Raw genomic sequence first — 16,595 nt, 5'->3', positions numbered from 1 at the left:
TAATTGGAGGGATAGGGGCTGTCACTTATTTACAAACTAGCTTTTAGAGGCAACCTTCCAGAATCTATTCAAAACTGCTGCCATAGAAACCCAAAGTTCTGTTTTAAAGAAGCTTTTTATAACTTTACCAAACAATTGGATTATCAAAATTTCAAAAAATATGTTTTGTAAAGAAAAATCTCAAACGCCAAATTATATTCACAACTGCTGAATATCGAATGCAATGTTAGCAACATCCAACACAGCATACCACAACTCACTCTTTGACTTTGTGACTGTTTGATAAACATCTAATATATGACTATGAACCATAAACATATCTTGTAAATTATAACTATAGAGTATAGACAAGGTAAAGCTTATACATGTGAGGTGGTAACAAGAAACATTTCAGGTGTGAATTCTGGCATATAGCAAGCATTCACAACCTATAACCCCAATCACCATACTACAACAAGGTGAGGTCAAAGTGGAGAAAAGCATCTTGGTTCACCTTCCCCTCAAGCTATTTTGTAAATCTTGATCAGCATTCAGGAAGAGATTGAGCAGAAGAATAAGGAGAAAACGTTGCAGCTGATTCACTACAATGTAGTGGATGCTGTCGATGACTGGAAGAACTGATGTAGCTTGGTGATGCATTGCTAGGGCTTGGAAAGTGTCCAACGGATATGTATCTTGAATGTGGGGGTAATAAAGATGGGTATCCAAAGGAATGGGGTGATACAAAATAGGAAGCATGAGACCTTTGGGACGAGACATTTCGGAGGTCCATTGAACTTCTGCTTGCACTAATAGAAGGGGACTGGCGATAGGAGGACCTAAGAGACTGCTGAATGTGACTTGTGCTAGCGTAAGAGTGAGAATGAGAAACTGAAGGATTCCGTGACAATGCTGGTCCTATCTGTATTGCTGAAGATGATGCTATTGATGATCTCATAGATGAAAGTACAGAAGATGCCACAGAGGATGGACTGGATGAAAGCAATGGTGTGGATTCTGAGGCGGGTAGATCACCTGTGTTAGCTCTTGCATCACGCTTGCAAACTGGACAAAAGGTTCTCCATGAAGTAAGCCAAGAATCCACACAGAAAGCATGAAATTCTGTCAAAATCCGGGAAAACATATAGTGAGATATGCATACAATACTTAAGTAAATATATAGCTGAAGAGAAAAGTTGTTCAAGATTCTACATTCTGTATGCTAGTTACATTGACATTGAACAACTTTCATTAGGCTAGATTAATATAATGGCAAGTTATCAAATTGGGAGATGTTTAAATGTTTCCTCAAAAACTACTTCACATTTTATCACCATTCAAAATTTAACCACTAACAACATTCTAGAATTACTGGAAAGGTATCCAAATTTTCAGCATACACAAATATATACATTGCCATTACAAAAGCATTACCAAGAGTTTGTACTTTGCAGGATAGGAATTCTACTGCCAAACCATGAAGTAAACATCAAACAAATGAGACGTTTTATATGATTCTTCCATCATTCCAAGATAAGTTATCTGAACAAAATTTAACCACTACCAACATTCTAGAATTACTGGATAGATATCCAAATTTTCAGCATACACAAATATATACATTGCCATTACAAAAGCATTACCAAGAGTTTGTACTTTGCAGGATACGAATTATACTGCCATAACATGAAGTAAACATCAAACAAATGAGATGTTTTATATGATTCTTCCATCGTTCCAAGTCAGTCTCTCCTAGTGGACCGCTAATCAGTACTTCAAACAAGAACAGATATTTGCCCAAAAATTCTATCAGGATTTCAAGCCTTGTAAGAACAAATTAAATAAGCTCTTTTTTCCTCTACTAAATAAAGTCATGAGATCTTATATGCCTTATTTACACAGCCAAGTGACGTTAAAGTCCCAAAAAATAATGCAACTTGTGGCACCCAACCCACTTGGTCAAGCCCAGTTGAAATCCAAAATGTAGCGCAACTTCTGAATACTGATAATGGGAAACAATGAGCAACCAATTCTTTGTCTATGCTAACTGAGCCATCAAATGTGACCAACAAATAAACTTTAGCATACCTTACTAGAGTAGATATCATAGATGCATTCAAAATGCTAACGAAACACCGGGCAATCAATCAAACAAAAAAATGCACTGCAGGAACAATATTTTTCACATGGCAGAACAAAAAGAAACTTACTATGACGACATGGCAGAATCCTGAGTTTTTCTCCAACACTATAGTCCTCAAGACATATAGCACATGTTCTTGATGTACAGTTGTCCTCTAAAACTGCGGTAAATATCAAACTTGGCATTGCTTTTACTAAGCGCTTGCTCATCCCATGAAATTCTCGAACACGAGAAGCTTGAGGCCTTTCTCGTCTTATTCGATGCCTACGAACGAAAAAACAAGTAGCCAGCACCGCAGACATGGCAAGCAATGAAATGAAAGAGATTGCCATGATTGACCACGCTGAATTCTCAAAGCTTGCAATTAGCCACAGCTCCATGTTAGTAAGTCCAGCGTACTTCTTTAGTAGTTCACCAGAAGCTTTCGAAACGAACACAGCGTATATTTTTATACCAGCTGAATTTCCTGCCACTGTAGTTTCCACACAACAGGGAATTACAGATTATAGAAAGGGCAAAAAGAAATTACAATTAAAATAAAGAATTAAAACTTAAACTATTTGAGAGGAGAAAAGGGTATAGAGAAAAATAAAAATAGAGAAGAGGGCAGCAGTGCACAATGTTTATGAAGGCAAGGTCTAAGCCTGAGGCATTGAGGTGTAAACCTTTCGGGCATTGAATAGAAAATTAAAATACACATATATGTAATTAACAAAGTCTGAATCTATCGTTCAAGCATAATAGTCAACCTTCAAACACTTTTTTATAATATCTTCCTCTTGTGACACTTTTTGCTATAATTTATCTTTCTAATTTTAGTTTTCATGCACCTAGTTCGAATCGATAAAGTAAATACAACTAAGCTGAGTTATAACTAGCAAGACAGTGGTTTACTTAGGAGCTTATGACAATTTGGGAGGCGTGGACAGACTTGTGTATTGTTTACATCTCCAATAACACCGTTAATTTTCATTGATCAGTAAGTAATTGCTGGAAAGTATCGAACTTGACAAATCAAAACGCTAGGCATGAAAAATAGTTATCGGAAAAGGTCATTACTTGAAACCAAGACGCTGCTAACTTCGTTGTCGTAGATAATTGCAGCTTTGAAGCCGGCCTTTTGAGCTCTTCTAACTTTATCCTCAAAAATACACCCTCCTCTTACGATCAAAACAAACGGGGAGCTACGATTCGTGCCTTGTTCAACTTGATTAGTCAATGTCGAGCACGCATCAGGAGGCTCTGCCAAATACAATACTCCGCATTCCCCCGAACCCTTAACCGCCGGAGCTGGAATGATCATCATTGTCCACCACAAAAATCAATAAAAACATAAGCATGTCAAACAACAAACAAACACACAGATACATAGAATTACTATCAGTTTGGTCTCGCCTTCAGCTACTCTTGTTTCCCACAATTTCTTACAAACGAAACGGAAATTTTCTTAGCAACCAAACAAAAATTTAAAACGTGAAGAGAAAATCAAAAGGAACTCACCGAAACTAGCTTCCATGTCATCGAAAGAAAGAGTAACGTTGTTCCCGATCAGCACCACATTGGCGTCGGTGATGCAAAATCGGCCGAACAAAACCACCGCCACCGCCACCAGAACCACCGCCAGATTCATAGTGCTCATCAATCTCCCCACACAAAAACCCTAACGCACCAATTCTGGATAATTTAACTCTCAACCTGGTTGGGGAAAAGAACAGACAGAGTAGCAAAAACGATAATATAATTTAATTAAATCCATCTCCTGATCCGCAAAGCATCTGGAATCCCTATTTTCTACCTACTTTGATGCTTTAAAATTAAAAGTGGAAGTTCAATCATACAGGAACTCCAGTTCCTTCCAATCCATATTATTATATTATTATTATGTGATTATTGATAAGTTTAAAATATAAGTGCTGTTTTAGCTTCCAGAAAAAACAAAAATAATTGGTTAAATATCATTTTTACCAAGGACCTCTTAAATAAGCTTTTATTTGAGATTTTGCGGAATAATAAAAGAACTTGTCTGAATGTCGTGATGATTACGTATTTGTCTGATTTTTTTCGTAAGAAAATGTTGGACATATTTTTTTTTTAAATACGATATTCATTAAGAATTGAGTAGAATACGTATATATAGGAATAGGGTGCATAAACAAACCTTATAAAACTTTGTTAATTTCAACTCAGTCGAACAAAAAAAAAAATATCCTTCAAAAATTATTATCCTCAATGATAATGAAATTAAACATTACAAATAATTGTCTTCTAACAAGACATCGCAAATGTTTTTAGACCATATTTTTTCAACGATCCGCTTCCCACATTTTCTTGTGGATTGGATTCCACATTGGTCTTACCCATTTTCTTCTTGGTTGGCTTTTTTGAGTTGTAATCATCATGAATATGTGGACTACTAGGTGGAAAATCAGAAGCTTTATCTAATTGATAGTCGTGCACAGCAGCGAAGCTACAAAGTGACAAAGAGAGGCGGTCACCCCTTCACTTGCTAGAAATCAAACTCATAAGTGGTGGTTCCGCCCCTCTGATCTCGTCGAAAGTAATGGCTGCTCATGGAGATGTTTGGTGTTCTGGGTTTCTGCAGCTGCTGTGCAGCAGTGCTCTAACTTTTTTTTTCTAAAAATTCCCTAAATAAAACGACGTCGGTTCATTTAGTGATTAAAAAAGAAAAGTTAATCCATATTATTATTTTTTTCGTAAGAAACATTGGACATATTTTTCTTTTTGTTTTGAAAACATATGATATTCATTAAGAATTTAGTAGAATATGTATATATGAGAATAGGGTGTATAAATAGGTTTCCATAAAAATCTTGCTGGAAATTTCAACCCGGTTGAAGAAAAAAAGAGTGTCCTGCAAAAATTATTATCCTCAATGACAACAAAATGAAACATTACAAATGATTGTCTTCTAACAGGGCATCGCAAATGTTTTTAGATCATATTTTTTCAACGATGATTTATGAATAATAAATTAAAATACAATCGATTGTTATCGAGTGCATTACATATTGAATTTGTGCACGCGCACTCGCGTCAAGCATTTGGCATTCGATCCATTGTCGGCTTTACCCATTTTCTTGTGGATTGGATTCTACTCTGGCCTACCCATTTTCTTCTTTGTTGGCTATTTTGAGTTGGAATCATTATGAATATGTGGACTATTAGGTGGACAATCAGAAGCTTCATTAGAAGCTTTATCTAGCTGATAGGCGTGCATATTCGTTTTCATCCGCATTAGTGTTCCTCTTTTGTTCTATTGGATTTGGAACCCCTTTTGAGCTATGCATAAAAGAGTAGGATTCTCTTTTCTCTTCTTTTCGTCCACTTCTTTTTTCTCCCTTCACACTTTACTTTTGTCTTTTGTCATTGTAAACAAAAAAAAAAATTCAATGTAAGATTTTAATGTGACTTGATCATAACCATTCAAATAAAATGAAAGAGAAAGGAATAGAGAGATTAGTAGAAGATAATCCTCCTCCATGCATAAAACATGGAAAGTTCAACGAAGTGAACATGAGGTCATCTCCAACTGAAATGACTAAATATAGCCATGTCTAGAATTATAACCCTATAAAATATTTTTTTTAAATGAACATTGTCATGCCATACTCGTAGACCATCTCCAACCGAACGAGGGCCAGATGGCTCGTTTTAGCCATCTGGTCCTCCAATATATTAATATTTTAATGAACAGTATAAGGTCATATTTGCCTCCATCTCCAACCAAGAGCCAAAGGGTCATAGGGCTCCTTTTAGCCCTGTCACAAAAAACCGTCTCTAACTGAGGGTCAAAGGGTCATAGGGCCAAACATAATTTATTATTTAAATTTAATGTTATTTAATGTTGTTTCATATTGTTTAATGTTGTTTCATGTTACTTAATTCAATTTAATGTTGTATAATGGCTTGGAAGTTATAGTAAAAAAATAGAATTTTTTTTTAAAAAAAATTAATTTTGTAAAAAAAAAAAAAACAAATAAAAAGGCCCACCATTCTTGTCGGAATAATGAAAATTCTAGCCAGCCCAAGGTTGGCCGGCTGGCGGAGTTGGGTCAGTCGGTTGGCCCTTTGATCCTTTTTGTCCAGTGGGATCCACGAGCCCTTTGGTCTAGCCCTCGATTGGAGATGGTTTTCAGACTATTTTTGGCCCTTTAGCCCTCTGGACCCTTCAGTTAGAGATGGTCATATATCATCTCCAATTGAAGGGCTAAACATAGTCCCTCAATAATTTATTAGTTTTAAGTTTATACTTTAAACTTAGTAGTTAATTTAAATAAACTACCTTTGGATGTTTTCAAATCTAGCTATTAGATTTGAATTAATTATTATAACTGAGAAGTCGGGCCCCCAAAAAAAAAGCTAAAAACAGGGTTATATTTGGCCAGCTTGATGCCCTTTTGACCAAATAAAGGCATAGAGGGTTCCATATAATTATAGACCAACCTTTGATTGAAAATGAATTTTTGGGCAAATCAAATTATTTTTTGGCTTTTGAACCTTTAGCCTTCTAAACAATTGAAAAAGAAAATATGAAGTTCTAACTCTAGTAACTTAAGAAGTGGGGCTTACTTCACAAGACATGATTTATGATCACCGACACGTAAGTGGGAGTTAGATCCTATCCAAACCCATTTCATATGGACCATCGGATGGCAATTTTAACTGTTAAACCCGATAATCGTGGATAACCGCCTAAATGGATTGGAATTGGATATGAAAATTCGGGTATGGTATGGATATGGGTAAAAACCGTGAACTTTATTCGATTATGGTTCTGGATATGGTTATAAGGGTCCCCAATCCGTATCCATCCCCGAATCCGACCCGAATATATATATATATATATATTTGATATATAATATAATTTTATTAAATTTACCGAACCCTCTATATACTAATTCATTATGCAAGCATCAAACCATATACTATCTTTATTATGCACCAAACATCATGCATGGGGCATACCAACAACCTCATCAATTCAATACTCTTATTGTTATACTCAACCAAATTAATTCATTGAATCATTTTCTATATCAATTATCAAATATTACAAGTTTATCAGATTCATCTCTCTTCAAGAGTCTCATTGTCAAGAAATTAGTGCATGTTATCCTGAACAACTTCAAATATATTGTTAGTTTTTTGTAATTGGATGTTGCTATTTAATGATGGAATTAGTATCTACTAAAATTTATAATGTGTCAATTGGATAAATATAATCTTTCTTTTTTGTTTTTTGACGAATATAGATATAACCGATAACTGATTGAAAATCCGTTACCCGGTGGATACGATTATGGATAATCCCCGATGATTAATTTGCGGTTATGGATATGGTTAATTTTCGTGGTTATGAGGATGGATATAGAATTTTCGTCCCCAAACCGAACCGTTGACATCGCTACATCCTCACTATTCAATAGATAACGGACGGTAAGGATTAAAGCTATTTCTTTTCTTAACTATTCGCTCACTTTTACCAAACTCTTCTCGGTTGCCTTCTCGGCAGTCACCCATCATCGACAGTTTAGAAAGAGAAACACAAAACGAAGGGCCTTATACACGTGACACAATGACAACAAGAAATTAAAAGTTGAAATTGAAACAGTTTTCATATTTTTGTAGTTGAAATTGATTTTGGATTTGTAGCAATCTTGAAGGTCTGGAAAATCGAAAGAGTTTCCAGATTTTTTTTTTTTTGCAATTGAAAATTAGTGGAAGGATGGAAAATTGTAGATTTGCAGCAATCTTGAAGGTCTTAATCTTTTCTTCAATGAATTGTGGTGTGGAAGGCGAGAGAGAAGACGAAGGCATGCCCAAAACAAACAAAGTTTGGCGCAAAGAAGAAAAATAAAGACTTATTATATTAACATCCGACATAATTTTTAATAAATCTTACATACTTAATACACCTCACATTTGTTTTTTCAATTAAAAATTATATTGCTACACCCCACATACTTTCCCAAAATACTTAACACCCCACATTCCTAGCATAAACCTTACATTTTCTACACACCCCACATTCTTCAAATCTTATAATACTCATTTTAATTTTTATAAATTAAATTGACTTTGGAGTAAAACTCTAACATCCTGTGTGATTGATGTAGAGAGAAGAAAATAGTCACTTGAGAGCCGCCAATTAAACGGAATGAGTTATATTGCAGTAATTAACCATTGAATGGAATAAGTTATGTTGTAGTAATTCACTATTGAAAATAGTGAGAACTTCCTAAGAGAAAAGCCTTCAGATAATCGGGTTTTCTGGGAATTGTAAATAAATATTAAGCTTAAATCAATCAATAATAGGCTTGGGTAGTATAGTTTCCTGGGAAATCACAAGTAGATATGTCACATCCCGGTCCGGGCCCCCATCACATCTCAGGCTCGACTCTACCGTAACACGATATTGTTCGCTTTGGGCCTGACCACGCCCTCATGGTTTTGTTTCTGAGAACTCACACGAGAACTTCCCAATGGGTCACCCATCCTAGGAGTGCTCTCGTCCGAACTCGCTTAACTTCGGAGTTCTGATGGAACCCGAAGCCAGTGAGCTCCCAAAATGCCTTGTGCTAGGTAAAGATGATAATATACATATAAGGCTTACAGGATCCTCACCCCTGGGCAATGTGAGATCTTACAATCCACCCCTCTTAGGAGCCCAACGTCCTCGTCGGCACACTTCTGGCCAGGGATTAGCTATGATACCAAATTGTCACATCCCCACCCGGGCCCCCACCACATCATGGGCCCGATCCACCACCGTAGCACGATATTGTCAGCTTTGGGCCTCGACCACGCCCTTATGGTTTTGTTTCTGGGAACTCACACGAGAACTTCTCAGTGGGTCACCCATCCTGGGAGTGCTCTCATCCGAACTCACTTAACTTCGGAGTTCCGATAGAACCCGAAGCCAGTGAGCTCCCAAAAAGCCTTGTGCTAGGTAAAGATGGGAATATACATATAAGGCTTACAAGATCCTCACCCCTGGACGATGTGGGATCTTACAAATATGTTGGACTAATATCCTTTGAAATCAAAATTAGAGAATAAAATAACGAGATACCTTGGTTAGGGTTTTGTTTAACAATGGAGAGTGAGATGTTTGATAGTTGAAGAAGATAAATAATAGGTTAAAAGTGATTTAGGGTGTTTTTAGAAATTTTTTATTTTTTTTAAAAACCTAATAAGGTTGAAATTGTCATTGCATAATAGGGTACATAAGTCATTTAATGTGGGGTGCATTCAACATTTTGTGAGATGTTAATAAAAAAAGCCAAAATAAAATGATTGGAATTATCGACCGTTTGTTGTATGGTGATCAGTTAGGATAAAGTGGTTTGCAAGGTCCACATGAAATGGGTCCGGAGAGGATCCAATTCTGCATAAGTGAACTTGTACAATATTTTGGATCTTGTTCATAGTAGTTGGGGATTTCCTCGTTAGATAAGAAGGCATCCTAAGAATCTGCTTGATGAGACTCCAAATGTTTATTTAGTGGGTTTGAGCTTCATCTTGTATTCCAAGAGGATGTTGAATGTTTTCGCCAAGTTTTTTATGTGGTCTGACCGTTGCTTGCCTTCACCATGATGTCATCAACATTGACATTCATGGTTTTTTTGATCTGCTTCTTAAACATCATGTTTACCAATCGTTGGTAAGTCGCTCCTACCTTCTTGAGGTCGAAGGGCATGACTTTATAGTAGCAGATGTCTCGCTCAATGACAAACACATTATTCTCCTTGTCTGGCACATACATGGCAATCTAATTGTAGCCTCAATATGCGTCCAAGGTAGGGGTGCACATTGCCTGAACACTCGTTCGAGGCTGGTTGAGTGGTTACTTGCTGGGACACCTTTGGATAGATATACCATCATCAACTCTTGTCTTGCTTCAGGATACTTCATGAGAAGTGCATTATGGCAGGGTCAAATCTGTCAAAAAAGGAGGTGAAAAACCTTGGTTCAACTGTTGGTTCGCTTATCAGGTCAACAGGTCCAGCAATAGGCAATTGATTTGGTTAAACAGGTTATGAGACCGATCTGAAGGTGTAGAGCCAAGTTGGGTGCGCTAGCTCAAGTGCGGGTCGACTTGTAGTGGTTGATGGATTGGGAGCTGCAACCTGGTGGGCCACGACTACTTGAGCCTGACAGGCCTGATTCGGAGATCTTGCCAGTGTTGCTCGATGCGAGTTTTGAACCTTAGTCTTATCATTATTAGAAAAATAGTACAAATATAGTATAAAAATATGATAAAAAAGTAGCATTTTCCTGATAATTATCATTCTCCCTGCTCTTAAATTTCATGTTTAATTTGAACTGTCAAGTCAGTGGGATTTGGCAATTACAAATCCAACAAGATCATTTCAGGATTATTTTGGTGAAGATTCTGAGGATTTGTAAATCATGTTTATTCATCGTATATTGTGCAGTCAGTTTTTAGTTGTTTGTATTTAATTTTAAATAAAAATATTTAAAATAATTTATGACCGTACGATGAATATATAATCGATGGATCCGAGATGTTCACATAGAGGATCCGAATTCATTACCAATAACTCTCCGTCTCACTCCAATTTTAATACCCAAAAAGAAAGGAAGGGAGAGGGAGAGAGGGAGAGAGGGTTGGAGACAGGCAGCCACAACCCACCCGAAACACTGACCTTCTCTCCTTCTCCATCTCCCTCCTCATCACTGCAACTAAATTAGGGTTTCTGCGGTCCAGATAAAGAGAAACCCTAATAATCGCAGAGAAGAGAGATGAGCAGTCAAGTGGGTGTGAGGCGGACCAGTCTCAGCCAAAGACGCGGCCCCTCCGCCGCGATTAAGAAATCTCCCCCTCCCGAGAATGGAACCTCTAATGGCACCACCAGCAAACCCTCCTCTCCTCCTCCCCTTTCGTAAGTTTTCTCTCCTTTCTCGTTTGCTCTTTGTTTGTTTCCCGAGAAAATGGTTTCCCGGAAAAATTTCCTTGCCTTTGTTTGTATAGCTGATTTCAAGTTTGAGAATTGGGGTCTGCAAAACTTGCCTTTAATTTTTTTACCGAAATGGTGTTTTAATTTTAATATTTAAAAAGGTCTGGTGGTGGGGAGAGGACGGTGAAGAAGCTACGGTTGTCGAAAGCCCTAACTATTCCCGAGGGGACAACAGTATCCGATGCATGTCGGAGGATGGCGGCTCGCCGTGTGGATGCTGTGCTCTTAACTGATTCAAATGCGTTGCTTTCCGGAATTGTGACAGACAAGGTTCAATTTATAACTCATAATTGGCTGTTGCTGTGAGTTTTTGAGTGTCAGCTTTGCTTATGGTACTTTGCTTTCAGGACATTTCCGCTAGAGTCATTGCCGAGGGGTTGAGACCGGAGCAGACAATTGTGTCAAAGATCATGACGCGGAATCCTATTTTTGTTAATTCTGATTCATCTGCTCTTGAAGCTCTTCAGAAGATGATCCAAGGTTAGTTTTTTTTTTTTATCTAACAAGGTTTTATTTCTTTGGCGATTTTTATTGCGTTTGTCTGTGTGTGAATTTGTCTAAGAATTGCTTCGAAATCTTCATTTGTTATGGCTACATTGGGCATAAAAAGGTGACTTCTTTTCTTTTTCTGTTGACAGGTAAATTCAGACACCTCCCTGTTGTAGAGAGTGGTGAAGTTATTGCCTTGTTAGATATCACAAAATGTCTCTACGATGCTATATCAAGATTGGAGAAGGCAGCGGAGCAGGGGAGTGCCATTGCTGCTGCAGTTGAAGGAGTTGAACGCCAGATGGGAGGCAATTTTTCTGGTCCGTAATAATGTTTAAAAATCTTACTAAATTACTTTGAGTCTGATTGGAAGTTGCTTCCTACGTAATGTTTTTGAAACACCTCTGCTTTATAGAGAACCTGCACTGTATTGTAACGGATCCTCTTTGTTTATTATTTTGGTACATACATATGATACATCTGGTAAAATTTGACTTTTTTTGTTCTGTTTATCATCATGTATTGCAGCTCCATATGCTTTTCTAGAAACTATGAGGGATCGAATGTTCAAGCCTTCCTTGTCAACCATCATTGGTGAAAATACGAAGTACAGTTCTTTAGCGTGACTTGCCATTTGGCCCTCTTTGTGGGAGGATGCAATTAATTGATTTTGGCTGTGATTTTTGTTTAAAGTTTATTTTCTATTGCCAAGCTTGTAGCTTTATGATTTCAGGGTTGCTGTTGTTTCTCCATCGGATCCTGTCTATGTTGCAGCAAAAAGGATGCGGGAGTTTCGGGTTAATTCAGTCATAATTATAACGGGCAACAAGATTCAGGGGATACTAACGTATTGTTCTTTACCATATATTTGTTTATGAACATTGTGCACTTAGATGTTATTCTTGGATGTTGTCTGTCTTCTTTTTAATGAATATCATATGATGTTTGCTTTTGACTGACTGCAGTTCCAAGGATATCCTTATGCGAGTTGTGGCGCAAAATGTCTCTCCTGAGTTGACTCTGGTGGAAAAGGTTTACTCTAAACCATCGAATGTTTGATTATTCTATATTTCGTATTAAGTATATAGCTCTGTTCCATTTTTAAAATAAGCTTCCTTGAACAAACTTGTGCTATCCAAATAATTTCTTTAGGTAATGACTCCAAACCCTGAGTGTGCCTCGTTAGAGACAACGATCCTTGATGCGCTGCATATAATGCATGAAGGGAAGTTCTTACATCTCCTGTCTTAGACAGAGGTGAGTGGTACATTTTAAGGACATATTTTAGTGTTTATAAGGTGTATTGACATCTGTTTGCGCAGATGGATGCATTGCTGCTTGCTTGGATGTTCTGCAGATAACTCATGCGGCAGTGTCTATGGTAAAGTCATTGCGGTTGTGGTTTAGATTCGTGCTTCAATCATCAGAGTGAAATTTTTAGTTTAATTTTTTTTTCCTTTGCCTTTGTATGTGAAAGATGTTGATTTTTCATTGAAGTGGAAGATATTGAACTTTTAATGGATGGGATTGCCCAATATATAATTCAATGCATTATACTGGTTTATGTTTCTAATTTTCCAATTATGGTATAATAGAAGCTGGCCTAACGTGTCTTGTGGGTGTGTTTCTCATAGTTGTCTGATTTTATTTTACTTCTATTTCTATTTCGTTCCTTATATGGTTTACAAATTCTGCATGCATCTTTCCTCCTTGATTGCCATGTTAGTCTTGATTTTTGTCTTTTGACTACGTAGATTATATGTATCTTAGATTCTTATGTGCATTATACTTATGGTTGTTGCCTGAGTTTTTTGATTTGGTGCATGCGAATTATGAACTTTTCGGCCATCAATGTTTGAAACTAAAATTCAAAATTTGGGTGCTATAAATGTATTGAATTGAAGGACTTTTAATTTGTTTCCATTATTTGCCTTCAAGGGAAAATTAGCCTTGAAACAAAAAGAAATAACTGCAAATTGGGCCAAAAGTGAGAAGGAAGAAAAAAACCTGGGTTAATTCTAATGATAGTTGCATTGTTTAAAGCCCCTTGGATATTCTCATTTATCACTTTTGTAAAACTTCCAAGGATAAATTGATTAATTAGTTGTCGTTCATTCCTTTCCTAGGTTGAAAGTAGCTCAGGAACGGTTAATGATATGGCAAACACAATGATGCAAAAATTCTGGGATTCAGCACTTGCTTTGGAGCCACCTGATGATTGTGATACTCAAAGGTATTCAAAACTTGCTAATAACGTCACTTAAATTAGGTTCACCTACCCAATTTTTATACTGAATTATAAAATCCAGTGCTGATGTGAGATTGATTGATCGGACATTTTGAGATAACGAAACTATGGAAAAGAAAAATTATTTGCACAGATGCATATTGTAATTATGTTTCATCACTGATTCTGTTTTTGGGTAACCCGGTTATTCAGTAACCATGCTTAGGGCTTTTTGTTTTCAGTGAATTGTCTACAGTGATGGCTTCTGATGGGGCTGATGGAAAGTTTTCTTATCCTTCTCTTGGTCTTGGAGATTCATTTGCCTTCAAATTTGAAGATCTTAGGGGTCGAGTGCATCGAATTAATTGTGGTGAGTGGTGGTCGAAGGCCAAAAATTATTGCCAGCATACTTTGCCATCACCTTGCTTGATGACCTAAATATACCATTTCTAGCATGAATATTTGTGGAGTGATTGCTTAGTGAAAGGATAGAATTGGGTCAATTACAAATTGTTAAACTATTGTGCCCTCTCTGCGTCAAACTATCAAGTTTATCCTTATTATTTTACTACGCACTCTTGAGTTTTTTTTATTTTTTTATTTATATGGATGCCAAATTGATGCCAGGTTGCTCACTTTTCACCCCTCAAAATTTAGAAGGTTAAGTCTTCCTTTGTAAAAAAATGTTCGTATTTGGTATGTGGCATCTGTTAATTCCACCTCTCCTACTATTATAGAGTCTAGAAAACTGGGATCTCGAATTTTCATTTAATTAGTGATCAATGGGTTAGATTATATCTGTGGATGGGAAAATTAATGGAAGCTTGCATGAGTGGTACGCAGCAGTGGACTCGGTCTGACAGGGGTATTAGTTATGGCATAGAATTTGCTGTGCGGTGATACATTAGTCTCTGTGGTTTGGTTTAGAAGTGTCCATAACTACTGCCCATTGGTGGTGATTGGCAGATTGGGTTTAGTTTTCACTGGGCTAGATCAGCACTGTGTGTGGGGAGAGCTCTGTGACTGAGTTAATGGACGTGGTTTAATTTTTGTGTGTTTACAGATCAAATGTTTAGATGCTATAATTGAACCCACAATGACCTTATTTTTTGCCTTTCCTGATTGTATTTTTTTTGTTTATTCTCTTCAGGCATGGAAAATTTAGATGAGCTGGTATCTGCTATCATGAAAAGAATCCGTGTGGCTGATGATCATGATCATCCTCACATTTTGGTTAAAGCTTTGAGCTAATTTTTGGTTTCATCTGATTTATTGGGCTGCAAAACTTCTTAGTGTTTACTTTTAGTAATTCTTTTCCCCCCAGTTTGAAGATGAAGATGGTGATAGAGTTCTACTTGCAACTGATGATGATCTTATTAGCGCAGTCAGCCATGCTCGAGGAATGGGACTGAAGGTAGCATAACTATACGCTCCTTTATTGGATTTCTAAGGCCTTTTTAAGCATTTTGCCGCAGTTATTATAAATTAAACTTTTAATGACCTCCCCCCTTATGTAGTTGTTAATACTTGTGAACATATTTGTTGATACTTTGATTTGGTTAGAAGTTAAATCTCTTAATTAGAAGCCCGGCAAATGCCATTAAAAAACCTTTCCTTTCTTGACTGCACTTTGACCAAGTGCAAATGATCATTTAATAATGGTTTGCAGTTGAGAAACTTTTATATTGATAGTTTTGGGGATGAAGGGCTGAGCGTTTAAATTACACTGAGAAAGAGAAGTTTTTCATGAGGGAAAAAATGAAATACTTAAAAAGATAATTACTTGGTTATTTTTTTTCAATATGTTAACAATTATACCGGAATTCAATGGAGAATATGACACCGTGAGGCACGTTTACGTAGCTTGTTGAATTTGACTGTTGATGAGCTGTACTTGTACATATTGCTCATGGTAGGATCAGATCACTAAAGGATGTTTTGGAGTATATATGTGTAATTATTTTGGGATGTATTGGAATTTGTGTGTAACTATTTTTAAGCTGTATGGTTTATTTCTCTCTATCTCAGGTTCTAAGGTTGCATCTGGACTTCTCTGATTCTAGCCACCGAAGTGTATCAGGGTCAGGAACAACGACGACCCAAAGAATGGGATGGACGTCTTTGCACACCGGAGTTCTGGCAAGTGCTGCTGTGTTAACAGGCATTGGGGTGCTGTTCTATTTAAAGCGCACTAACCTGTAATGCTTGTCCCGATTGTGTAAAGAAAACATACTAGGATCGATTATAAAGGTACACAAGAGCCCACTTCGCCCTGCCAAACCTCATTGGCAGAGGGCTCGGAACACCAGCAGCAGCAAGTGTTCTGTGACTGCACAAGGATTAAAGGTATGCATATTGTAGGTTAAACAAAAGAGCCGGATGAAGGCGATGACTGGAAAATAGATATATTTTTGTTTCATGTATTACCGTGGAAGGGCTCGCGCTTACTTGGCAAATGAGAATATTGAGAAAAGAAAATGGAGAATTTGCTCCAAGCAATCTGTAAAGCTCATTCGAATTATAATGCGGAAGGGATTGCGTAGTTGCAAGTTTAATCCGTTAATGCGTCGGTAAAAGTGGCCACAACAACAACAGAAAAACAAAATAACGTTGTATATGGATGGAATTGGATTTAGAAGTGGCAGTCGTGCCATGTGAATTTGGAGAGTTCAATGTCAAAGATGGAGAGGCTAAATAATTGACAAAAATATCAGATTGGGAGTTCAAACGTGTAATCAAATACCTAAAAGTTACA

The 16,595-nt window shown here is 37.0% G+C and overlaps 2 protein-coding genes across 2 annotated transcripts; one reads left to right on the top strand and one right to left on the bottom strand.

The window, feature by feature from the left end:
* Window positions 1-304: 304 nt before the first annotated feature.
* Window positions 305-3,767, bottom strand: LOC103952562 (receptor homology region, transmembrane domain- and RING domain-containing protein 2-like). The gene is made up of 4 exons (XM_009364170.3): window positions 3,623-3,767; window positions 3,182-3,412; window positions 2,190-2,594; window positions 305-1,101 (listed from the first exon to the last, which is right to left on the bottom strand). Exons 1-4 carry the CDS (start codon window positions 3,759-3,761, stop codon window positions 524-526), a joined length of 1,353 nt encoding a protein of 450 aa, XP_009362445.2. The 5' UTR covers window positions 3,762-3,767; the 3' UTR covers window positions 305-523.
* Window positions 3,768-10,762: 6,995 nt separating this feature from the next.
* LOC103952561 (CBS domain-containing protein CBSCBSPB3) lies at window positions 10,763-16,395 on the top strand. The gene is given in 15 exon segments (XM_009364169.3): window positions 10,763-11,049; window positions 11,226-11,394; window positions 11,472-11,604; window positions 11,763-11,933; window positions 12,142-12,220; window positions 12,347-12,460; window positions 12,579-12,645; window positions 12,766-12,850; window positions 12,853-12,870; window positions 12,936-12,994; window positions 13,740-13,846; window positions 14,083-14,210; window positions 14,991-15,073; window positions 15,165-15,254; window positions 15,869-16,395. Coding segments are annotated over 15 exon segments (1,617 nt in total). The 5' UTR covers window positions 10,763-10,909; the 3' UTR covers window positions 16,043-16,395.
* Window positions 16,396-16,595: the final 200 nt, after the last annotated feature.

The sequence above is a fragment of a genome, unplaced genomic scaffold (assembly GCF_019419815.1).
Source record: "Pyrus x bretschneideri cultivar Hongxiangsu unplaced genomic scaffold, Pyrus_bretschneideri_v1 Contig2, whole genome shotgun sequence".
Lineage (NCBI taxonomy): Eukaryota > Viridiplantae > Streptophyta > Magnoliopsida > Rosales > Rosaceae > Pyrus > Pyrus x bretschneideri.
Note: the sequence above shows the minus strand (reverse complement) of the source record. Positions and strands in the feature narration are given on the sequence as shown.